Below are 26,298 nucleotides of genomic sequence, written 5' to 3' on the forward strand. Positions count from 1 at the left end.
AGGCGCAGATAGCGAAAGCAGGAAAACAATGGACGGGAAAAAGCGCTCCAAGGTGTAATAAAGTTCAAAACAAAAGCTATAATCCATCGAATAACTTTACTGAGAGATTTGAGCAGGGTAAAACACATGACCAACACTTTTACGACCAACCGGAAACATAGCAACCAGGCTAGCACCGCACCTCCTTCACGGCAGCTGTCGCAACCTTCTTAAAACAACCGCAGCACATACATATATATACAACACTGCATCACATACATATATATACAACACTGCAGCACATACATATATATACAACACTGCAGCACATACATATATATACAACACTGCAGCACATACATATATATACAACACTGCATCACATACATATATATACAACACTGCAGCACATACATATATATACAACACTGCAGCACATACATATATATACAACACTGCAGCACATACATATATATACAACACTGCAGCACATACATATATATACAACACTGCAGCACATACATATATATACAACACTGCAGCACATACATATATATACAACACTGCAGCACATACATATATATACAACACTGCAGCACATACATATATATACAACACTGCAGCACATACATATATATACAACACTGCAGCACATACATATATATACAACACTGCAGTACATACATATATATACAACACTGCAGCACATACATATATATACAACACTGCAGCACATACATATATATACAACACTGCAGCACATACATATATATACAACACTGCAGCACATACATATATATACAACACTGCAGCACATACATATATATACAACACTGCAGCACATACATATATATACAACACTGCAGCACATACATATATATCACACATCTCCCTTTTTGAACTTTTGTTTTTCTTTCCTTGTAAACGTTACAAAATCACACTGTATATGTGTTGTCGGTCTAATTATAAATAATGCAGACGAGGCGTGTTGGCTGAGTTCTTGACGTTTACTTTCACAGCGTGGCAACATGCAACACTTTTCGGGGCTACCGCGCATGCTCGTAACTCCCGTTGCATGCTGGGTTGTGTAGTTGTTGTATTCTCTAGCTCATAACATTTTTCCCCCATAAAGAAATAATGTTAACTTGATAAAGTGTATTTCTTTTTTTAGCTTTAACTTTTCATTTTTTAGCATTGTAACCACATTAGCAAACAACTTTTCTCTTCGTAGAATTTTCTTTCAATAAAGAAATAAAGTGCAAAAATGTCAAAGCATCATAACAAACAGTTATGTTCCAATAGCAGCAGAAGTGCACTTTTTGGAGATCTGTATTATTTTCAGTTTTGTGCCCAAGGGACTGATTTTATTGAACACTATATTATTATTTATACACCTATAGTGATCACAGAGACAGCTTGTTTTTGTGTTACTGTATATATTTGTTTCTCTGAAAAATCCCACTTAATATACTTTGGGTAACAACAGTCAATATTTATTTTTTTTATTTTATTTTTTTAGGTGGGTAACAGTCAATATTTATTTATTTATTAGATTTTATTTTTTTTATTATATAATAAAAGTGAGCTTTTGTTAAACCGAATATTGTGTGTTTTTTTTCCATATACAACAACCAATCTGGACTCCATAAGAGAATCGATAAGGAATCGGTTCGATAAGAGGATTCGATAATAGACTCGACCTCCATAATTTCTTATCAAACATCATCCCGAGCTATACCGTTATAAGTTTGGACACACCTTCTCATTCAATGTGTTTTCTTTATTTTCACAACTATTTACATTGTCGATTGTCACGTCGAAACTATGAATGAACACACGTGGAGTTATGTACTTGTCAAAATGTCAAAGCATCATAACAAACAGTTATGTTCCAATAGCAGCAGAAGTGCACTTTTTGGAGAGCTGTATCATTTTCAGTTTTGTGCCCAAGGGACTGATTTTATTGAACACTATATTATTATTCATACACCTATAGTGATCACAGAGACAGGTTGTTTTTGTGTTACTGTATATATTTGTTTCTCTGAAAAATCCCACTTAATATACTTTGGGTAACAACAGTCAATATTTATTTATTTTATTTTATTTTTTTAGGTGGGTAACAGTCAATATTTATTTATTTATTAGAATTTATTTTTCTTATTATATAATAAAAGTGAGCTTTTGTTAAACCAAATATTGTGTGTTTTTTTTCCATTTACAACAACCTATCTGGACTCCATAAGAGAATCGATAAGGAATCGGTTCGATAAGAGGATTCGATAATAGGCTCGACCTCCATCATTTCTTATCAAACATCATCCCTAGCTATACCGCTATAAGTTTGGACACACCTTCTCATTCAATGTGTTTTCTTTATTTTCACAACTATTTACATTGTCGATTGTCACGTCGAAACTATGAATGAACACACGTGGAGTTATGTACTTGTCAAAATGTCAAAGCATCATAACAAACAGTTATGTTCCAATAGCAGCAGAAGTGCACTTTTTGGAGAGCTGTATTATTTTCAGTTTTGTGCCCAAGGGACTGATTTTATTGAACACTATATTATTATTTATACACCTATAGTGATCACAGAGACAGCTTGTTTTTGTGTTACTGTATATATTTGTTTCTCTGAAAAATCCCACTTAATATACATACAAAGGTGAAATAACATGTTTTATATATTCTAGTTTCTTCAAAATAGCCACCCTTTGCTCCGATTACTGTGTTGCACACTCTTGGCATTCTCTCGATAGATGGCTGGATGGATGGATGTACAGTATCATCCGGGTCTTTTACGTAGACAGTAAGGTGTATTCTCCGACTGTGCGGTTTCAGCCGTGAGTACGGTATAAGCCCTCAGACGAGGTCTGTTTGGGGGTGAGCCACGGTGAGTAATCTGCTTCTCATTTAGGATGAAGGCGTTTGTTTTGGTGAAGGAGAGTAAAGTGTGGAGGAATGCTGCTTGCTTTCAATGCCAGCAGCACTGGGTCAGCTTTTATTCAATGACATTATTCTTAATTGTGTTGTTTACATCTGTCCGGGGGCTAACATCAATCAGTGGCAAATTCGAATCTTTTTATGGAACATCATTAGTAATTTTTCCTGATTAAGATTAATTTTGGAATTTTGATGACATGTTTTAAAATAGCTCAAATAGCAGCACTTACCAGTGAGCTGCCTCTATTTTTTAAATTGTATTGATTTACTAGCAAGTTGGTCTCGCTTTGCTCGACATTTTTAATTCTAAGAGAGACAAAACTCAAATAGAATTTGAAAATCCAAGAAAATATTTTAAAGACTTGATCTTCACTTGTTTAAATAAATTCATTAATTTTTTTACTTTGCTTCTTATAACTTTCAGAAAGACAATTTTAGAGAAAAAATACAACCTTAAAAACGATCTACACTTTGTTAGAATATATAACAAATTGGACCAAGCTATATTTCTAACAAAGACAAATCATTATTTCTTCTAGGTTTTCCAGAACAAAAATTTTAAAAGAAATTCAAAAGACTTTGAAATAAGATTTAAATTTGATTCTACAGATTTTCTAGATTTGCCAGAATAATTTTTTTGAATTTTAATCATAATAAGTTTGAAGAAATATTTCACAAATATTCTTCGTCGAAAAAACAGAAGCTAAAATGAAGAATTAAATTAAAATTTATTTATTATTCTTTACAATAAAAAAATTAAATTTACTTGAACATTGATTTAAATTGTCAGGAAAGAAGAGGAAGGAATTTAGAAGGTAAAAAGGTATATGTGTTTAAAAATCCTAAAATCGTTTTTAAGGTTGTATTTTTTCTCTAAAATTGTCTTTCTGACAGTTATAAGAAGCAACGTAAAAATATTAATGAATTTATTTAAACAAGTGAAGATCAAGTCTTTAAAATATTTTCTTGGATTTTCAAATTCTATTTGAGTTTTGTCTCTCTTAGAATTAAAAATGTCGAGCAAAGCGAGACCAGCTTGCTAGTAAATAAATACAATTTAAAAAATAGAGGCAGCTCACTGGTAAGTGCTGCTATTTGAGCTATTTTTAGAACAGGCCAGCGGGCTACTCATCTGGTCCTTACGGGCTACCTGGTGCCCGCGGGCACCGTGTTGGTGACCCCTGTGCTACAGTGTATTAAAAAAATCAAATAAAAAGATAATACAAATAAATAAAAATAAAAACTAGAACTAGCATGCATATATCTAAAAAAAAAAGGCTTTTTTAAAAAAAAGAAGGGTTTTTAAGCCTTTTTTAAAAGCATTCACAGTCTGTGGTGCCCTCAGGTGGTCAGGGAGAGCGTTCCACAGACTGGGAGCGGCGGAGCAGAAAGAGTTACTCTTTTCTGTGAAATAAATAAAGGCGTTATGTTGCTGTGATATGTACTTCCCCATATTTCTGCACAATAATTGAAATTAGGAAGACTAATTGAGCAATATAACATTATACGGGAAACCATATTTAACCTTGTTCAAAATAAATACGCTTTTAGACACCTTATTTTTCACGGGAGCTTTCCGTGTCAACTTTTCATCTAAGATGACCCCAAGAAAAATCTGATTTCAGACACCTTCACAATGTTCACATTGTTTACGGACAAACTAGCTAATGCTAATTGATGATGCAACACATTGTTTACATGAAGGCATTTTCCGTACCAAGTTTGTGTCGTGCTGACCTGAAATATTGACTTCACCTTGTTGGTTTGTGTGGTGTTTAGTGGGATTGGGCAAAAACTACACAATGCGATGCACATTTTGCTGCAAGTCGGAATAAAAATGTGGATATAGTGGCGGATTAGAAAATGGTTTGATCATTTCTGTGCTACTCTGCAGCTTCTGGTTTGACAAGTGGTTGCTTCTAGTTTGTTGTAGTTGTAATAACACGCATGACGTGCTGCGTCTATCATGGGCAATAATAAAGTATGTAAAGCGCTTTGAGTCCCTAGAGAAAAAGCGCTACAGAAATATAATTCACTTCACTTCAGTCGGGATGTTTCCTGTTGATTTCTGGTAAGCACTCCATTTATGTTGAAATAGCTTGTCTCCAAGTTCCCTATTTATAGCCTCAAAATGGCTTTCATCCCGTCTGCTCCAACGTCTCACTCTTCCTTGGTGCTCGCTTCTATAAGCAGCAGTATATTCAGCTTCAAAAATATATAAGGTTGTAAATCCTCATTTGTCCAAAAATAGTGGTCTTCGTTGTTTGTTACCAAGTCTGCCATGATTAGAAAACCCTCGTGTTTGATTCCGGAAGTAGGAACACACCAGAAGTCAGACATGCGCTGCTATGGGAAAGGAAATTATTAAAATGACCAAAATTCAGCAAATATTGTACATATTCCATATTGTTATGAAGGTGTCTGTTACTACATTATATATATACTTGCAGTGTGTATATTGTACATATTATATATTGCTATGAAGGTGTCTGTTAGTACATTATATATATACTTGCAGTGTGTATATTGTACATATTACATACTGTTATGAAGGTGTGTGTTACTACATTATATATATACTTGCAGTGTGTATATTGTACATATTACATATTGTTATGAAGGTGTCTGTTACTACATTATATATATACTTGCAGTGTGTATATTGTACATATTACATATTGTTATGAAGGTGTCTGTTACTACATTATATATATACTTGCAGTGTGTATATTGTACATATTACATATTGTTATGAAGGTGTCTGTTACTACATTATATATATACTTGCAGTGTGTATATTGTACATATTACATATTGTTATGAAGGTGTCTGCTACTACATTATATATATACTTGCAGTGTGTATATTGTACATATTACATATTGTTATGAAGGTGTCTATTACTACATTATATATATACTTGCAGTGTATATATTGAACATATTACATAATGTTTTGAAGGTGTCTGTTACTACATTATATATATACTTGCAGTGTGTATATTGTACATATTACATAATGTTATGAAGGTGTCTATGTTACTACATTATATATATACTTGCAGTGTGTATATTGTACATATTACATATTGTTATGAAGGTGTCTATTACTACATTATATATATATATACTTGCAGTGTGTATATTGTACATATTACATATTGTTATGAAGGTGTCTGTTACTACATTATATATATACTTGCAGTGTGTATATTGTACATATTACATATTGTTATGAAGGTGTCTGTTACTACATTATATATATACTTGCAGTGTGTATATTGTACATATTACATATTGTTATGAAGGTGTCTGTTACTACATTATATATATACTTGCAGTGTGTATATTGTACATATTACATATTGTTATGAAGGTGTCTGTTACTACATTATATATATACTTGCAGTGTGTATATAAAATGTTGATGGAGGGTTTCGAAGTTGTTTAGAGACTTTAAATGCTACAACTGTGAATTCCAACAACCACATCTTTCAAGCATTTTTTATTATCTTTAAAATCGTAAACTTAAAGCCGGGTGTTCTGGTCTCTCAAAATGATTGTAAGGGGAACTGGACAATGTGGAATGTATCCTTTTTTGACCAACATGAAAGCTCCCGGAAGGATCGGAGCAATAAGTCCTCCAACATAAGTCCTTGAAGTCTATTGAGCGTGATAAGTTATTCTAGTATAACATGGAATAATCATATTTTCCAGTAAAAGGAAGAACAGGCGTTGGAGCCAAGCTCTATCGAAAGGAGACCGTGAGTGAACCCGGAATAAAAATAGAAGTCCACATTTATCAAGAAGACTTGAGTGGAGAAAAGATGAAGTGGAACTTTCTGAAATTCCTTGCAGTGATTTGGATTGTTTCAGTCTGTCAGGCCTAAGATGACAATTTTTTAATGAAGGATGCATTTTTTGTTGAAGGGAAGCAATCCTTGCATTTGCAATCTCAGGTTGGTGTGTTTTGAAGTTACCCTTAAGGATCCTAAATCTTAACAGTCGTGTACAAGAGGAGAAAATGTCAATTTACCATGTTCAGTATGGACTATTTCAGTGTTTTTCAACCTTTTTGGAGGCAAAAAAAAAAATACGGAGGCACACCACCGTGTTACCTTGAATTGATGAACGTGGACCCGGACTTAAACAAGTTGAAAAACTTATTGGGGTGTTACCATTTAGTGGTCAATTGTACGGAATATGTACTGTACTGTGCAATCTACTAATAACAGTTTCAATCAATCAATCAAAATCAGCAGAAAAGGTTAAAAAATGAAACTCCACCAGATTGTCGTGCCTTATTTTGAGTTTGTTGCTGTTTCCTGTGTGTAGAACTTTAGCCACTTGGTCCAGCTCCTCCCGGGGGATCCCGAGGCGTTCCCAGCCGGGAGACATAGTCTTCCCAACGTGTCCTGGGTCTTCCCCGTGGCCTCCTGCCGGTCGGACGTGCCCTAAACACCTCCCTAGGGAGGCGTTCGGGTGGCATCCTGAGCAGATGCCCGAACCACCTCATCTGGTGGCAGAGCTTCTCACCCTATCTCTAAGGGAGAGACCCACCACCCGGCGGAGGAAGCTCATTTCGACCCGTGATCTTGTCCTTTGGGTCATAATCCAAAGCTCATGACCATAGGTGAGGATGGGAACGTAGATCGACTGGTAAATTGAGAGCTTTGCCTTCCGGCTCAGCTCCTTCTTCACCACAACGGATCGATACAGCGTCCGCATTACTGAAGACGCCGCACCGATCCGCCTGTCGATCTCACCATCCACTCTTCCCTCACTCGTGAACAAGACTCCGAGGTACTTGAACTCCTCCACTTGGGGCAAGATCTCCTCCCCAACCCGGAGATGGCACTCCACCCTTTCCCGGGCGAGAACCATGGACTCGGACTGGGAGGTGCTGATTCTCATCCCAGTCGCTTCACACTCGGCTGCGAACCGATCCAGTGAGAGCTGAAGATCCTGGCCAGTTGAAGCCATCAGAACCAGATCATCTGCAAAAAGCAGACACCTAATCCTGCAGCCACCAAACCGGATCCCCTCAACGCCCTGACTGCGCCTAGAAATTCTGTCCATAAAAGTTATGAACAGAATGGGTGACTCAGGGCAGCCTTGGCGGAGTCCAACCCTCACTGGAAACGTGTCCGACTTACTGCCGGCAATGCGGACCAAGTTCTGACACTCTATATATATATTTTCTAATCAGCCGGACCTTAGACTAAAGCAGGGGTCACCAACGCGGTGCCCGCGGGCACCAGGTAGCCCGTAAGGACCAGATGAGTCGCCCGCCGGCCTGTTCTAAAAATAGCTCAAATAGCAGCACTTACCAGTGAGCTGCCTCTATTTTTTAAATTTTATTTATTTACTAGCAAGCTGGTCTCGCTTTGCCCGACATTTTTAATTCTAAAAGAGACAAAACTCAAATAGAATTTGAAAATCCAAGAAAATATTTTAAAGACTTAGTCTTCACTTTTTTAAATTCATGAATTTTTTTACTTTGCTTCTTATAACTTTCAGAAAGACAATTTTAGAGAAAAAATACAACCTTAAAAATGATTTTAGGATTTTTAAACACATATACCTTTTTACCTTTTAGATTCCTTCCTCTTCTTTCCTGATAATTTAAATCAATGTTCAAGTATTTTTTTTTTTTTATTGTAAAGAATAATAAATACATTTTAACTTAATTCTTCGTTTTAGCTTCTGTTTTTTCGACAAAGAATATTTGTGAAATATTTCTTCAAACTTATTATGATTAAAATTCAAAAAAATTATTCTGTCAAATCTAGAGCATCTGTAGAATCTAATTTAAATCTTATTTCAAAGTCTTTTGGATTTCTTTTAAAATTTTTGTTCTGGAAATTCTAGAAGAAATATTGATTCGTCTTTGTTAGAAATATAGCTTGGTCCAATTTGTTATATATTCTAACAAAGTGCAGATTGGATTTTAACTTATTTAAAACATGTCATCAAAATTCTAAAATTAAGTTTAAATAAGTTTAGTAAATTTAAGTTTTTCTCTTCTTTTTTTCGGTTGAATTTTGAATTTTAAAGAGTCGAAATTGAAGATAAACTATGTTTCAAAATTTAATCGTAATTTTTTCGTGTTTTCTCCTCTTTTAAACCGTTCAATTAAGTGTAAATATCATTAATTAATAATAATAACGTCAAATGTAAATTGAGCAAATTGGCTATTTCTGGCAATTTATTTAAGTGTGTATCAAACTGGATGCCCTTCGCATTAATCACTACCCAAGAAGTAGCTCTTGCTTTCAAAAAGGTTGGTGACCCCTGGACTAAAGTGTATCTATCATTGTGATTAACAAATGGTTTCGAGGTTGTAAATTAAGTAGATGAATGTGATTAAAAACAAGAATAAGATGATTAATTTAGTGTTGATATTTGAGTGATCCGTAGAGGAAATGTTGGGCCCCCCCAGGGCAAAAAGGTGTAAACAATAACGCTGTATCCACCTCTGTTTGCCTGTCAGGTTTCCAATTGGTTCGCCAATGCCAGGAGACGTCTGAAGAACACGGTGAGGCAGCCCGACCTGAGCTGGGCGCTCAGGATCAAGCTGTACAACAAGTACGTGCAAGGCAACGCTGAGAGACTGAGCGTCAGCAGCGACGACAGCTGCTCAGACGGTACGACATCAACACACCTTTCCCGCTCTCAGGGGCCTTGCGTTGATGAAAGCAGCCTTTTTGCAAATGGTAGATTCTGGGTAAGGATGGAAAATGTACTTAGGCCCAGTCCCAATACACCCCCCTCGCCCTACTTTGTAGCCCTATCCCTACATTTTTGCGCATTCCCGTGAAGGCAACGGCTCTTTGCATGTAGGGGTAGTGGGCATACCGAGGAGTAGTGGGTATAAATCTAGCCCTTTCAGAGTGACTCGCTCAAGTCGGGCCTGAGACAAATCCACAATTTCTGCATAAGTTATACAACATATTACATGTTAGTTTGGTATGCTAGTTTGTAATGGCAACCAGCTAGCTGACATTAGGCTAAAATACTAAATGATAATACCATACTTGCCAACCTTGAGACCTCCAATATCGGGAGGTGAGGGGGTAGGGGGTGGTGGGGGGCTTGGTCGGGGGTGGGGGTTGGGGGGGTATTGGGGGCGGGGGGCGTGTTTGGGGGTGTGGTTATTTACAGCTAGAATTCACCAACTCGAGTATTTCATATATATGTATATATATGTATGAAATACTTGACTTTCAGTGAATTCTAGCTATATATATATATATATATATATATATATATATATATATATATATATATATATATATATATATATATATATATATATATATATATATATATATATATATTTATTTTATTTACATAAAATAAATACTTGAATTCCATTATTTGGCAGTATTGTCCTGTTTAACTTCTCCGTTCATGATGAGTATATCATTTCGGCCACCGTGTTCAATGGAGAAGTCTGTTCTACATATTTACAGGCAACATACCCCTTCCCCTTCGTACCGTCCTGGATGAACCGAAATTCTTGTTTCCTTTCGTTTTGGAACGTGCGAGCGTATTTCTTCATCTTGCTCGTCGACGGCGTCGCCATGACTGTAATTTCCTCGTTCTTCCGCTTCGTCTCCTTGTTGTGTGCGCAGTTGTGCACTCTACTCTCTAAAAGCCCTAGATCAGGGGTCACCAACCTTTTTGAAAGCAAGAGCTACTTCTTGGGTAGTGATTAATGCGAAGGGCTACCAGTTTGATACACACTTAAATAAATTGCCAGAAATAGCCAATTTGCTCAATTTACATTTGACGTTATTATTAATAATTAATGATTTTACACTTAATTGAACGGTTTAAAAGAGGAGAAAACACGAAAAAATGACTATTAAATTTTGAAACATAGTTTATCTTCAATTTCGACTCTTTAAAATTCAAAATTCGACCGAAAAAAAGAAGACAAAAACTTAAAACAAGAATTTATGGAACATCATTAGTCATTTTTCCTGATTAAGATTAATTTTAGAATTTTGATGACATGTTTTAAATAGGTTAAAATCCAATCTGCACTTTGTTAGAATATATAACAAATTGGACCAAGCTATATTTCTAACAAAGACAAATCATTATTTCTTCTAGATTTTCCAGAACAAAAATTTTAAAATAAATTCAAAAGACTTTGAAATAAGATTTAAATTTGATTCTACAGATTTTCTAGATTTGCCAGAATAATTTTTTTGAATTTTAATCATAATAAGTTTGAAGAAATATTTCACAAACATTCTTCGTCTATAAAACAGAAGCTAAAATGAAGAATTAAATTAAAATTCTTTACAATAAAAAAAATTTTTTTTACTTGAACATTGATTTAAATTGTCAGGAAAGAAGAGGAAGGAATTTAAAAGGTAAAAAGGTATATGTGTTTAAAAATCCTAAAATCATTTTTAAGGTTGTATTTTTTCTGTAAAATTGTCTTTCTGAAAGTTATAAGAAGCAAAGTAAAAAAATGTATGAATTTATTCAAACAAGTGAAGACCAAGTCTTTCAAATATTTTCTTGGATTTTCAAATTCTTGAGTTTTGTCTCTTAGAATTAAAAATGTCGAGACCAGCTTGCTAGTAAATAAATACAATTTAAAAAATAGAGGCAGCTCACTGGTAAGTGCTGCTATTTGAGCTATTTTTAGAACAGGCTAGCGGGCTACTCATCTGGTCCTTACGGGCTACCTGGTGCCCGCGGGCACCGCGTTGGTGACCCCTGTCTTAAATAGACTTTGCTCAACAAATTAATCCATTAGTTTACGACGTCAATGAGCAGCTGGTTCTGCTGTGAGAAGGAACTTGTGTTTGCGTCTTTGTGACGCACACAGCAACAAAATGAAATTAAAAGAAAGAAACAGCTCACAACAGCAACTCAGTCCTAACGCAATGTTCACGTAAATGAGCCAGGCAATAGATTTGATTTGTTTGTGAATGTCACAACGGTCCGGTTTTTAAATCAAATTTGGTTCTCTAACATTGCTAAAACATCTATTTTAACCAAGACCGCAGCACAAATAGATTTCACATCAAATACACCTAAAACAACCATAAACTACAGATACAAATGAACATAAACCTGATACAAATAGTTATAAATCAATACATCCTAAGTAGGGATGTCCAATAATGGCTTTTTGCCGATATCCGATATTCCGATATTGTCCAACTCTTTAATTACCGATACCGATATCAACCGATATATTTGCAGTCGTGGAATTAACACATTATTATGCCTAATTTGGACAACCAGGTATGGTGAAGATAAGGTACTTTTTAAAAAAAATTATAAAATAAAACAAGATAAATAAATTAAAAACATTTTCTTGAATAAAAAAGTAAAACAATATAAAAACAGTTACATAGAAACTAGTAATTAATGAAAATGAGTCAAATGAAGTGTTAAAGGTTAGTACTATTAGTGGAGCAGCATGTGTGCTTACGGACTGTATCCCTTGCAGACTGTATTGATATATATTGATATATAATGTAGGAAGCAGAATATTAATAACAGAAAGAAACAACCCTTTTGTGTGAATGAGTGTGAATGGGGGAGGGAGGTTTTTTGGGTTGGTGCACTAAATGTAAGTGTATCTTGTGTTTTTTATGTTGATTTAATAAAAATAAAAAAATCACAAAAAAAAACAAAAAAACGATACCGATAAAAAAAACAACTGTACCGATATTTTCCGATATTACATTTTAAAGCATTTATCGGCTGATAATATCAGCAGGCCGATATTATCGGACATCTCTAGTCCATTGTGTATTTTACATAAATAATGTCCATTGTGTATTTTATATAAATAATGTCCATTGTGTATTTTACAGAAAGTCCATTGTGTATTTTATATAAATAATGTCCATTGTGTATTTTATATAAATAATGTCCATTGTGTATTTTACAGAAAGTCCATTGTGTATTTTACATAATGTCCATTGTGTATTTTATATAAATAATGTCCATTGTGTATTTTACATAAATAATGTCTATTGTAGGGATGTCCGATAATGGCTTTTTGCTGATATTGTCCAACTCTTTAATTACAGATACCGATATCAACCGATACCGATATATACAGTCGTGGAATTAACACATTATTATGCCTAATTTGGACAACCAGGTATGGTGAAAATAAGGTCCTTCTTTACAAATTTAATAAAATAAAATAAGATCAATAAATTAAAAACATTTTCTTGAATAAAAAAGAAAGTAAAACAATATAAAAACAGTTACATAGAAACTAGTAATTAATGAAAATGAGTAAAATGAAGTGTTAAAGGTTAGTACTATTAGTGGAGCAGCATGTGTGCTTACGGACTGTATCCCTTGCAGACTGTATTGATATATATTGATATATAATGTAGGAAGCAGAATATTAATAACAGAAAGAAATGGGGGAGGGAGGTTTTTTGGGTTGGTGCACTAATTGTAAGTGTATCTTGTGTTTTTCATGTTGATTTAATAAAAAATAAAAATAAAAACCGATACAGATAATAAAAAAAACGATACCGATAATTTCCGATATTACATTTTAACGCATTTATCGGCCGATAATATCGGCCTGCCGACATCCCTAATCCTAATCATGGTTCAGACAGAGGACGTGTGCATATGATAGTAAAATACTCCATTTTATTGTTGTATCGCCCCAAATCTGGGAGATCATCCAAATGAGGACATTTCCGTAGTTTTCAGCAGGATGAGACTGTGAAGAGGAGGACTGCTCTCTAAGTGGCTCCGTTCACTCCGCCGATAACTCAACTCACAGCGGCAGTACACTACCGTTCAAAAGTTTGGGGTCACATGGAAATGTCCTTATTTTGGAAGGAAAAGCACTGTACTTTTCAATGAAGATAACTTTAAACTAGACTTAACTTGAAAGAAATACACTCTATACCAGGGGTCAGCAACCTTTTTGAAAGCAAGAGCTACTTCTCGGGTAGTGATTAATGCGAAGGGCTACCAGTTTGATACACACTTCAATAAATTGCCAGAAATAGCCAATTTGCTCAATTTACCTTTAGCTCTATGTTATTATTAATAATTAATGATATGTACACTTAATTGAAGGGTTTAAAAGAGGAGAAAAAACGAACAAAATGAGAATCAAATTTTGAAACATAGTTTATCTTCAATTTCGACTCTTTAAAATTCAAAATTCAACCGAAAAAAAGAAGAGAAAAACTTAAAAAAAGAATTTATGGAACATCATTAGTCATTTTTCCTGATTAAGACAATTTTAGAATTTTGATTAAATAGGTTAAAATCCAATCTACACTTTGTTAGAATATATAACAAATTGGACCAAGCTATATTTCTAACAAAGACAAATCATTATTTCTTCTAGATTTTCCAGAACAAAAATTTTTAAAAGAAATTCAAAAGACTTTTAAATAAGATTTAAATTTGATTCTACAGATTTTCTAGATTTGCCAGAATAATTTTTTTGAATTTTAATCATAATAAGTTTGAAGAAATATTTCACAAATATTCTTCGTGGAAAAACAGAAGCTAAAATGAAGAATTGAATTAAAATGTATTTATTATTCTTTACAATAAAAAAAATACATTTACTTGAACATTGATTTAAATTGTCAGGAAAGAAGAGGAAGGAATTTAAAAGGTAAAAAGGTATATGTGTTTAAAAATCCTAAAATCATTTTTAAGGTTGTATTTTTTTCTCTAAAATTGTCTTTCTGAAAGTTATAAGAAGCAAAGTAAAAAAAATTAATGAATTTATTCAAACAAGTGAAGACCAAGTCTTTAAAATATTTTCTTGGATTTTCAAATTCTATTTGAGTTTTGTCTCTCTTAGAATTAAAAATGTCGGGCAAAGCGAGACCAGCTTGCTAGTAAATAAATACAATTTAAAAAATAGAGGCAGCTCACTGGTAAGTGCTGCTATTTGAGCTATTTTTAGAACAGGCCAGCGGGCTACTCATCTGGTCCTTACGGGCTACCTGGTGCCCGCGGGCACCGCGTTGGTGACCCCTGCTCTATACATTGCTAATGTGGTAAATGACTATTCTAGCTGCAAATGTCTGTTTTTTGGTGCAATATCTACATAGGTGTATAGAGGCCCATTTCCAGCAACTATCACTCCAGTGTTCTAATGGTACAATGTGTTTGCTCATTGGCTCAGAAGGCTAATTGATGATTAGAAAACCCTTGTGCAATCATGTTCACACATCTGAAAACACTTTAGCTCGTTACAGAAGCTACACAACTGACCTCCCTTTGAGCAGATTGAGTTTCTGGAGCATCACATTTGTGGGGGTCAGTTAAACGCTCAAAATGGCCAGAAAAAGAGAACTTTCATCTGAAACTCGACAGTCTATTCTTGTTCTTAGAAATGAAGGCTATTCCACTAAATTGTTTGGGTGACCCCAAACCTTTGAACGGTGGTGTAGATGGAAATAACTCTGGTCTTGTGGCAGAGAGCGACCTGCCAGGGTTTTCAGCTACACTCCGCCATTCAAAACACACTTTTTTGTTCATTTCTGCACGATGTTCATGACTCAACATCAGCTGCAGTTTTTCACCCGGTATTGACCGAGCGAGCACAAGCAGGTTAATCGCTCATTCAAAATAATTGTGTCGTTAAAGGACATGGTTGTTAACTTATTACCACGTCAACTTTGCCAGCCCTACTATGGTTTTAAAGCGTTATATCGCACACTCTTAGAAACTTTTAGTACATAATGAATACCATGAATTGATTAACGTGGACCCCGACTTAAAGGCCTACTGAAAGCCACTACTAGCGACCACACAGTCTGATAGTTTATATATCAATGATGAAATCTTAACATTGCAACACATGCCAATACGGCCGGGTTAACTTATAAGGTGACATTTTAAATTTCCCGCCACACTTCCGGTTGAAAACGTCTAGATATGATGACGTATGCGCGTGACGTAAACAATTGATAGAAGTATCGGTACCCCATTGAATACAATACAAAAAGCTCTGTTTTCATTTCATAATTCCACAGTATTCTGGACATCTTTTGCAATTTGTTTAATGAACAATGGAGACTGCAAAGAAGAAAGCTGTAGGTGGGATCGGTGTATTAGCGGCTGGCTGCAGCAACACAACCAGGAGGACAGAGATGGATAGCAGACGCGTTAGCCGCCGACCTCACCTTAAAGGCCTACTGAAAGCCACTACTAGCGACCACGCAGTCTGATAGTTTATATATCAATGATGACATCTTAACATTGCAACACATGCCAATACGGCCGGGTTAACTTATGAAGTGACATTTTAAAATTCCCGCCACACTTCCGGTTGAAAACGTCTATGTATGATGACGTATGCGCGTGACGTCAATTGTTGAAACGGAAGTATTCAAGTCCAATACAAAAAAGCTCTGTTTTGATCGCAAAATTCCACAGTATTGTGGACATCTGTGTCGGTGAATCTTTTGCAATTTGTTTAATGAACAATGGAGACTGCAAAGAAGAAAGCTGTAGGTGGGATCGGTGTATTAGCGGCTGGCTGCAGCAACACAACCAGGAGGACTTTGACTTGGATAGCAGACGCGCTATCCGACGCTAGCCGCCGACCGCGTCGATGATCGTGGTGAAGTCCTTCGTCGCGCCGTCGATCGCTGGAACGCAGGTGAGCACGGGTGTTGATGAGCAGATGAGGGCTGGCTGGCGTAGGTGGATAGCTAATGTTTTTAGCATAGCTCTGTGAGGTCTTGTAGCTAAGTTAGCTTCAATGGCGTCGTTAGCAACAGCATTGTTAAGCTTCGCCAGGCTGGAAAGCATTAACCGTGTAGTTACATGTCCATGGTTTAATAGTATTGTTGATCTTCTGTCTATCCTTCCAGTCAGGGGCTTATTTCTTTTGTTTCTATCTGCAGTTAAGCCCGATGCTATCACGTTAGCTCGTAGCTAAAGTGCTTCACTGATGAGATAAAAGTCACTGTGAATAATAATAATAATAATAATAATAATAATAATACCTGGGATTTATATAGCGCTTTTCTAAGTACTCAAAGTCGCTTTACATGTTAAAAACCCATCATTCATTCACACCTGGTGGTGGTAAGCTACTTTCGTAGCCACAGCTGCCCTGGGGGAAGACTGACGGAAGCGTGGCTGCCAATTTGCGCCTACGGCCCCTCCGACCACCACCTATCATTCATTCACCGGTGGGAGTGGCACCGGGGGCAAGGGTGAAGTGTCCTGCCCAAGGACACAACGGCATGGTAAGAGGCGGGCGCTCTACCCACTACGCCATGCCGTCCATTTCGCGTTCTCGACTCTCATTTAGAGAGGATATAGTATCCGAGGTGGTTTAAAATACAAATCCGTGATCCACAATAGAAAAAGGAGAGAGTGTGGAATCCAATGAGCCAGCTTGTACCTAAGTTACGGTCAGAGCGAAAAAATTTACGTCCTGCACTGCACTCTAGTCCTTCACTCTCACATTCCTCATCCACAAATCTTTCATCCTGGCTCAAATTAATGGGGTAATCGTCGCTTTCTCGGTCCGAATCGCTCTCGCTGCTGGTGTAAACAACGGGGAAATGTGAGGAGCCTTTCAACCTGTGACGTCACGCTACTTCCGCTACAGGCAAGGCTTTTCTTTATCAACGACCAAAAGTTGCGAACTTTATCGTCTATGTTCTCTACTAAATCCTTTCAGCAAAAATATGGCAATATCGCGAAATGATCAAGTACGACACATAGAATGGATCTGCTATCCCCGTTTAAATAAGAAAAACTTCATTTCAGTAGGCCTTTAAGCAAGTTGAAAAACGTATTGGGGTGTTACCATTTAGTGGTCAATTGTACGGAATATGTACTGTACTGTGCAATCTACTAATACAATTTTCAATCAATCGGTCAATCAATGACGTAACTACGCCCGTACGTACGCTTGTTTGTTGTTAGGTTACGCGCTAGGGCTGAGTGAATATTGGCAAACACGCTACGGACCCTAACTGTGTGAATAACAACTACAACAACGCAGCTCAGGAACAAACTATTATAGAGACCGACATCATTTATATGAACATGTAGAGAATTAGGTACGCACAATAAACACACTTCACAAAAGTCAGTTCAGTGCAAAAGGTTCGACTTTGGAGTTCATATTGAAAAGGAGAAACGATAAATTGATCAAATGAAAGAAGGAAGGGGTGAAAAATCACTGTCTCTTACCGTGAAGTGGTGGGTTGGTAGCTCGCCGTCATGTCAGGAAGATGAACAAACCTTAACAGGTTCAGAAAACGCAAATTAGCAATCAAATATGGAGTTGTAAACAACATGACAAGTCCATGTCTATACATTAAGTCATTACTGCCACATGCCATACAGCAGGGGTCACCAACGCGGGCACCAGGTAGCCCGTAAGGACCAGATGAGTCGCCCGCCGGCCTGTTCTAAAAATAGCCCAAACAGCAGCACTTACCAGTGAGCTGCCTCTATTTTTTAAATTGTATTTATTTACTAGCAAGCTGGTCTCGCTTTGCCCGACATTTTTAATTCTAAAAGAGACAAAACTCAAATAGAATTTGAAAATCCAAGAAAATATTTTAAAGACTTGGTCTTCACTTGTTTAAATAAATGTATTAATTTTTTTACTTTGCTTCTTATAACTTTAAGAAAGACAATTTTAGAGAAAAAATACAACCTTAAAAATGATTTTAGGATTTTTAAACACATTACCTTTTTACCTTTTAAATTCCTTCCTCTTCTTTCCTGATAATTTAAATCAATGTTCAAGTATTTTTATTTTTTTTTATTGTAAAGAATAATAAATACATTTCAATTTAATTCTTCATTTTAGCTTCTGTTTTTTCGACGAAGAATATTTGTGAAATATTTCTTCAAACTTATTATGATTAAAATTCAAAAAAATTATTCTGTCAAATCTAGAACATCTGTAGAATCTAATTTAAATCTTATTTCAAAGTCTTTTGAATTTCTTTTAAAATTTTTGTTCTGGAAATTCTAGAAGAAATATTGATTTGTCTTTGTTAGAAATATAGCTTGGTCCAATTTGTTATATATTCTAACAAAGTGCAGATTGGATTTTAACCTATTTAAAACATTTCATCAAAATTCTAAAATTAATCTTAATCAGGAAAAATGACTAATGATGTTCCATAAATTCTTGTTTTAAGTTTTTCTCTTCTTTTTTTCGGTTGAATTTTAAAGAGTCGAAATTGAAGATAAACTATGTTTCAAAATTTAATCGTAATTTTTTCGTGTTTTCTCCTCTTTTAAACCGTTCAATTAAGTGTAAATATCATTCATTATTAATAATAACGTCAAATGTAAATTGAGCAAATTGGCTATTTCTGGCAATTTATTGAAGTGTGTATCAAACTGGTAGCCCTTCGCATTAATCACTACCCAAGAAGCAGCTCTTGCTTTCAAAAAGGTTGGTGACCATACAGCAATATCAAAACATCACAGGTAAAACCAAAAAATCTAATATTATGCAAAAGTCCAAACTAATATGATATAAACTCATTATTTATAATTTTAATGATCATGGCTTACAGTTTTTGACATTGCAAAATTTGGAGATTTTCAATTGAAAAGGCTGAAAGCCATAATCCTCAAAATGATATCAACAGAAGGCTCGAAATATCTTGAGTCGCATGTTACGAGCCAGCGTCATATGTTAGTTTCACCTTGTCAATCTGTATTAGGACGACGCTAAACATGTTACACAGAGAGCAATACTTCAATAGCTAAATTAGCATCTTAACTGGCTAGAAACAACAAAATAAATGAGATTAAATTTTAAGTTACTAATAATCACTTCTATTATGGCAAATTAAGTGCATTTCTAAGTTAATATCTTGTGTATCATTATCAGATATTGTCAAGTATTAGGACAATGCTAAACATGTTACACAGAGAGCAATACTTCAATAGCTAAATTAGCAGCTTAGCTGGCTAGAAACAACAAAATAAATGAGTGCTTAAGGAAGTGTGGATGGAAAGGGACAAGTGGTACAAAATGGACGGATGGGTGGAATAATGCTACACAGATTGTCGCTACATGTAATATGGTAGATATACTTGCAACAAGTGTGACCTCGCTAAGAGGCGCTGAGGCTTTAACACGCTGTCATTAAGACACCCAGCTGAGCCAACCTCTGTCTTCCAGTCTGCAATTGGGAAGGACTGACTCTCTTCCCAGCTCTGTATTTACTGCAAACGCACGCTGCTTCCTGGCCACACAGGGAACACCGCCCGGGGAATAAATACATCCACAACAAACGTACACACTGGAGTAGTGAGAGATAGAAGAACGGCTGTGGCGTCAGGAATCTTTCATTCTTTTTTTTTGGAAGGGTTTAGAGGCTGAGCGTGTGGCGGGAGAAGAATGTTGTTTGCATTGTGTCCGCCACATGCCATTGTACCGCCACATGCCATTGTACCGCCACATGCCATTGTACCGCCACATGCCATCGCTAGATCTCCCACACTCTGCGCCTCGGTCACATTATGGTTGTGAAGTTCTCCGCAGCTTAATCCCACATTTGACCCGCGCGCTGAAAGGCCGGCCATGGTTTTGCTCCAGAAGCTATTTATGTGGATGCATGACCCCGCTGACCCAAACATGGACTCTTCTGGTCCAGCTTGTCTTGTAGCTGTACTCGCACGTTTCAGAGAAAAGAAAACATGTTCTATCACACCGTGAAACGTTTCATTAAAAAGGTACGAGAACCGAATCGTACGTTTATAAATACCGACCAAATTCTGAATCCAGAGTAGGGATGATACTCGAAACCGGTTTTCCCGGACTCGAATCCCTTTTTGAGAACCGGTACCCGTTATCGAGACCACTATAGTAAAGGAAAAGAGTTGATTCTTTATTCGAATCCCGTCCCGACCAGAAATGCTCCGTGGGACATCACAAGAAATGGCGTCACGTAGCTCAGTCATTAGGCGCAGATAGCGAAAGCAGGAAAACAATGGACGGGAAAAAGCGCTCCAAGGTGTAATAAAGTTCAAAACAAAAGCTATAATCCATCGAATAACTTTACTGAGAGATTTGAGCAGGGTAAAACACATGACCAACACTTTTACCACCAACCGGAAACATAGCAACCAGGCTAGCACCGCACCTCCTTTACGGCAGCTGTCGCAACGTTCTTAAAACAACCGCGGCACATACATATATATACAACACTGCAGCACATACATATATATACAACACTGCAGCACATACATATATATACAACATATCTCCCTTTTTGAACTTTTGTTTTTCTTTCCTTGTAAACGTTACAAAATCACACTGTAGATGTGTTGTCGGTCTAATTATAAATAATGCAGACGAGGCGTGTTGGCTGAGTTCTTGACGTTTACTTTCACAGCGTGGCAACATGCAACACTTTTCGGGGCTACCGCGCATGCTCGTAACTCCCGTTGCATGCTGGGTAGTGTAGTTGTTATATTCTCTAGCTCATAACATTTTTTCCCCCTATAAAGAAATAATGTTAACTCAATAAAGTGTATTTCTTTTTTTTAGCTTTAACTTTTCATTTTTTAGCATTGTAACCACATTTGCAAACAATTTTTCTCTTCATAGAATTTTCTTTCAATAAAGAAATAAAGTGCAAAAATGTCAAAGCATCATAACAAACAGTTATGTTCCAATAGCAGCAGAAGTGCACTTTTTGGAGAGCTGTATTATTTTCAGTTTTGTGCCCAAGGGACTGATTTTATTTAACACTATATTATTATTTATACACCTTTAGTGATCACAGAGACAGCTTGTTTTTGTGTTACTGTATATATTTGTTTCTCTGAAAAATCCCACTTAATATACTTTGGGTAACAACAGTCAATATTTATTTATTTTATTTTATTAGGTGGGTAACAGTCAATATTTATTTATTTATTAGATTTTATTTTTTTATTATATAATAAAAGTGAGCTTTTGTTAAACCAAATATTGTGGTTTTTTTTTCCATATACAACAACCTATCTGGACTCGATAAGAGAATCGATAAGGAATCGGTTCGATAAGAGGATTCGATAATAGGCTCGAACTCCATAATTCCTTATCAAACATCATCCCTAATCCAGAGTACCGATCCACGTAAAGTCAGAGGTGAATTTGAGACCTGGGTTTTGCTTCATCTGACCATAGAACTTTCCTTCAGAATGGTAAATAGTCTGGGCTTCCATGCTTAGGCTCGGATAAGCGGAAGAAAATGGATGGATGGATGTTCATGCAACCGATTAGCATTAGCGGTTTACAAACACCTCCAAAATGTGGTAATTAAACAGCTAATGTGTAAAAAGTACAATACTTAAATGTACTTAGTAAGACCAGCTATGGATTACCAGGTACTGGGGATTGGTACCATATCAGTGGAAATGCAAAAGGCACCATTCTCTAATCATAGGAGGTGCCAGACTGGGATGTGATGTTTTGTTTGGATGGGTTTTAAACAGTGTTGTTTTTGTCAACGATGACGACGACGAAATCATTTCGTTGACGCCACTTTTTTTTAGGTTTTGTTACGCTAACGTCAATTCATGATGTGTGTGTTACTTTAGCAGCATGTTTAGCCATGTTTACATTCAGTGATGGTGTGGTTATCTCTTTGTGAGTACGTTCTGTCAGCACGTAACTTGATACGTTAAACAGGTGGAGTTACTGTTATACGTAGAGTCTGCTAGCTTTAGCCTAAAAGCCTCTAAGTCATACAGGGCCGGCCCGTGGCATAGGCCGTATAGGCAAATGCTAAGGGTGCCGTCCATCAGGGGGCGCCACGCCAGTGCCACAAATGTTGGAGGAAAAAAAATTAAAAAAAATTAAAAAGTTGGTACTATTATTTCTAAATACATAAAATAATCCCACGTTAATTAAAATGCAAAGTAAAGCCTATATATAGAAATATTATTTGTTACAACATTACGCCCCCCTCCCCCGGCACGGTGCGCCCCCTCCCTTCCCGTATCATGACTCTTTTTGGATGTCACCACGTAAAAAAAATCAACACAAGATGTCAAAACGGCCAAAACTGTCAGGTGCCCAGGGGAGAAAAGAAGAGGAGAAACGAGAAAAAGACAGAGGTAGCAGGTAGGTAACGTTAGCCTACATGAAATTATTTGTCTGTTACAGAATGTGATAGTAACCTGTATTTTTAGTATTAAGCTAATGTTACATGATTCGGCAATTGCTAATCAATAAATAGCTAGTTCTGTTTTAACGTCGGGTTAATATTGTGGAGGGGGCTAAATTGTAATGGAAAATAATAATGTAACGTTAGGTAATTACAGTACTCCCTGGTGTACAGTCATTTGTAAGTCATTCTAGTTAATGCAATATTAAAAAGCACAAATAGAGAACTCTGTAGGATCCCCTTTTTTTGTAATATAGTTGTTAAAGTCATACTGGTTTGATATCTTGTTTTGTGCAGTGCCTTATTTATATTGTATTTTTAATTTATTTCATGCAACTTGTTGACACGTTTTATTTTGTGTTTATGTATGTAAAAAATATTGTATTTCATATATTCATTTTTTATTTTTTTGTATTCATTTATTTATCCATATTTTCATCTTGTTAACTATTCAGATTGTTAATTTGCTTTCTTTAAGTTAAAAAAAAGGTCAAAGACAAAGCTATTCGGTTTCTTGTGAGTATATACACTTCACTGCCGATGTGGGGGGTGGGGGGGGGGGCACCTAAAATCTTGCCTAGGGCGCCAGATTGGTTAGGGCCGGGCCTGAATTCATATTAAACACTGTTGTTGTTGTTTTTATTTATTGAATTTACGAGTGTTTACAGTATTTACAGGGTGGTCTATTTTGTTCCAAAAACTTACGAACATGTTTGTTTCATACTTTCAAGTATGTACAGTATAAGTCTCTGGTATAACTTACGACCTACCGCACTGTACCTCAGGAATGAATTGATTATTTTATTACATGGTTTGCACAAATGAAAGAGAGTGGGGTTGTATGATATCTGTTGTACCGTAATTTCCGGACTATAAGCCGCACCTGAGTATAAGCCGCACCAGCTAAATTTAGGGGAAAATACAGATTGCTCCATATATAAGCCAAAATGTGGTAATTAAACAGCTAATGTGTAAAAAGTACAATACTTAAATGTACTTAGTAAGACCAGCTATGGATTACCAGGTACCGGGGATTGGTACCATATCAGTGGAAATGTAAAAGGCACCATTCTCTAATTATAGGAGGTGCCAGACTGGGATGTGATGTTTTGTTTGGATGGGTTTTAAAATGAAAAGTGGCTTTCAAAGGACACTATGAGATCTGTAATTGTAATCTAGCCTCGACGGAGTACACACCCGTGCTAACTACACAAGGCTCCGTGCTAACTTCCCTACTGACGTTGGAGTTTCCAGAGCACTTTTTTTAACCCACTTTCTGCACGTATTTCATCAGGTGGAGGCCTCGTTTAATTTGATTAGCTTAGCGGCGCACTGTCATGGTATGGTACGCTCTCAAAGTGCAGTGGATGGATTGGAAACAGCCGAGCAGCACTTTGTGGTTAGCGCTCACATTTCTCAGCCGCTTCGCCAACGGAAATTCAACATTAGTTGAAATTTATTGAGCTTTTTCGTCATTTTTGCAGCGCGGCCCGAAGCCTTTTAAATCAGTTAATAGGATTTATTTGGAAAGACAAAACATATTTGTCATCTCGACAGCATTGAAAAGTACCAACGTAGTATTATACAAACCCCGTTTCCATATGAGTTGGGAAATTGTGTTAGATGTAAATATAAACGGAATACAATGATTTCCACATCCTTTCAAGCCATATTCAGTTGAATGCACTACAAAGACAACATATTTCATGTTCAAACTCATAAACGTAATATTTTTTTTGAAAATAAAACGTCCACAGTTTCCAAAAACAATGTGAAATGTGGACTCGTCAGACCACAGAACACTTTTCCACTTTGCATCAGTCCATCTTAGATGAGCTCAGGCCCGGCGAAGCCGACGGCGTTTCCGGGTGTTGTTGATAAACGGTTTTCGCCTTGCATAGGAGAGTTTTAACTTGCACGTACAGATGTAGCGACCAACTGTAGTTACTGACAGTGGGTTTCTGAAGTGTTCCATGTGGTGATATCCTTTACACACTGATGTGGCTTTTCGATGCAGTACCGCCTGAGGGATGGAAGGTCACGGGCTTAGCTGCTTACGTGCAGTGATTTCTCCACATTCTCTGAACCCTTTGATGATATTACGGAGCGTAGATGGTGAAATCCCTCAATTCCTTGCAATAGCCGCTTGAGAAAGGTTGTTCTTAAACTGTTCAACAATTTGCTCAGGCATTTGTTGACAAAGTGGTGACCCTCGCCCCGTCCTTGTTTGTGAATGACTGAGCATTTCATGGAATCTACTTTTATACCCAATCATGGCACCCACCTGTTCCCAATTAGCCTGCTCACCTGTGGGATCTTCCAAATAAGTGTTTGATGCGCATTCCTCAACTTTATCAGTATTTATTGCCACCTTTCCCAACTTCTTTGTCACGAGTTGCTGCCATCAAATTCTAAAGTTGATGATTATTTGCTATGTTTATGAGTTTGAACATCAAATATGTTGTCTTTGTAGCATATTCTACTGAATATGGCTTGAAAAGGATTTGCAAATCAACCGGTTTTCCCGGTTGTTCGATAAGAAAAGAACCGAGTCCTCGGACTCGAATCCCTTTTTGAGAACCGGTACCCGTTATCGAGTCCACTATAGTAAAGAAAAAGAGTTGGTTCTTCATTCGAATCCCTGGGAACGAATCCCTTCCCACAGGAAATGCCCTGTGACACAATGTTATGCCCATTTGATTGTAGACTCTTACTGACACATTGTGGCGATATGAAAATACTACGCGTCATTAGTTTGGGCACTTCCGGGTTGGCGAGTCAGTCCAGTTCATGAGACAATTGAGATGTAGACAAGTTGTGTTAGCTCTTACAAGCCTTGGAAAAGATAAGTCTGTAAGTAAACTGTTTAACTTGTTTATGTAACGCAATATTAAGGTGGAAAGTGTTTCAATTTGATAGTAAGATGTTTATTGAAATACGATTTTTGTGCACTGTTTCAATGGATGTTTTGAGGACTTAAAATGGCTGCCAGTCGTGAATTAATTTATTATTTTCAAAATAGTTTCAACACTCAGAAGTATTTGTTTGATGCTAGTACTGTATATGTGTGTGAAGCTAATATTTACATATTATGTATTACATTTCAGTATGTTAATTGAATCACATAGCTTATACATTTGTCATTGTGTGTATTTCTGTTTTAAAAAAATAAAAAATAACAGTCCAGTGCAAGACAAAAGTAAAGATAGGAAAAGACAAAGCAAGATCAA

At 36.4% G+C, this 26,298-nt stretch overlaps 1 protein-coding gene across 1 annotated transcript in view; it reads left to right on the forward strand.

Annotated features, from left to right (window-relative positions):
* LOC133630265 (homeobox protein Mohawk-like) overlaps positions 1-26,298 on the forward strand; it is a 73,114-nt gene that overhangs the window by 11,823 nt on the left and 34,993 nt on the right. The window contains exon 3 of the mRNA XM_062021747.1: positions 9,421-9,574. Within this exon, the coding sequence (XP_061877731.1) occupies positions 9,421-9,574 (154 nt within the window). The remainder of the gene's footprint in view (positions 1-9,420; positions 9,575-26,298) is intronic.

The sequence above is a fragment of the Entelurus aequoreus genome, linkage group LG15 (genome assembly GCF_033978785.1).
Source record: "Entelurus aequoreus isolate RoL-2023_Sb linkage group LG15, RoL_Eaeq_v1.1, whole genome shotgun sequence".
Taxonomy (NCBI): domain Eukaryota; kingdom Metazoa; phylum Chordata; class Actinopteri; order Syngnathiformes; family Syngnathidae; genus Entelurus; species Entelurus aequoreus.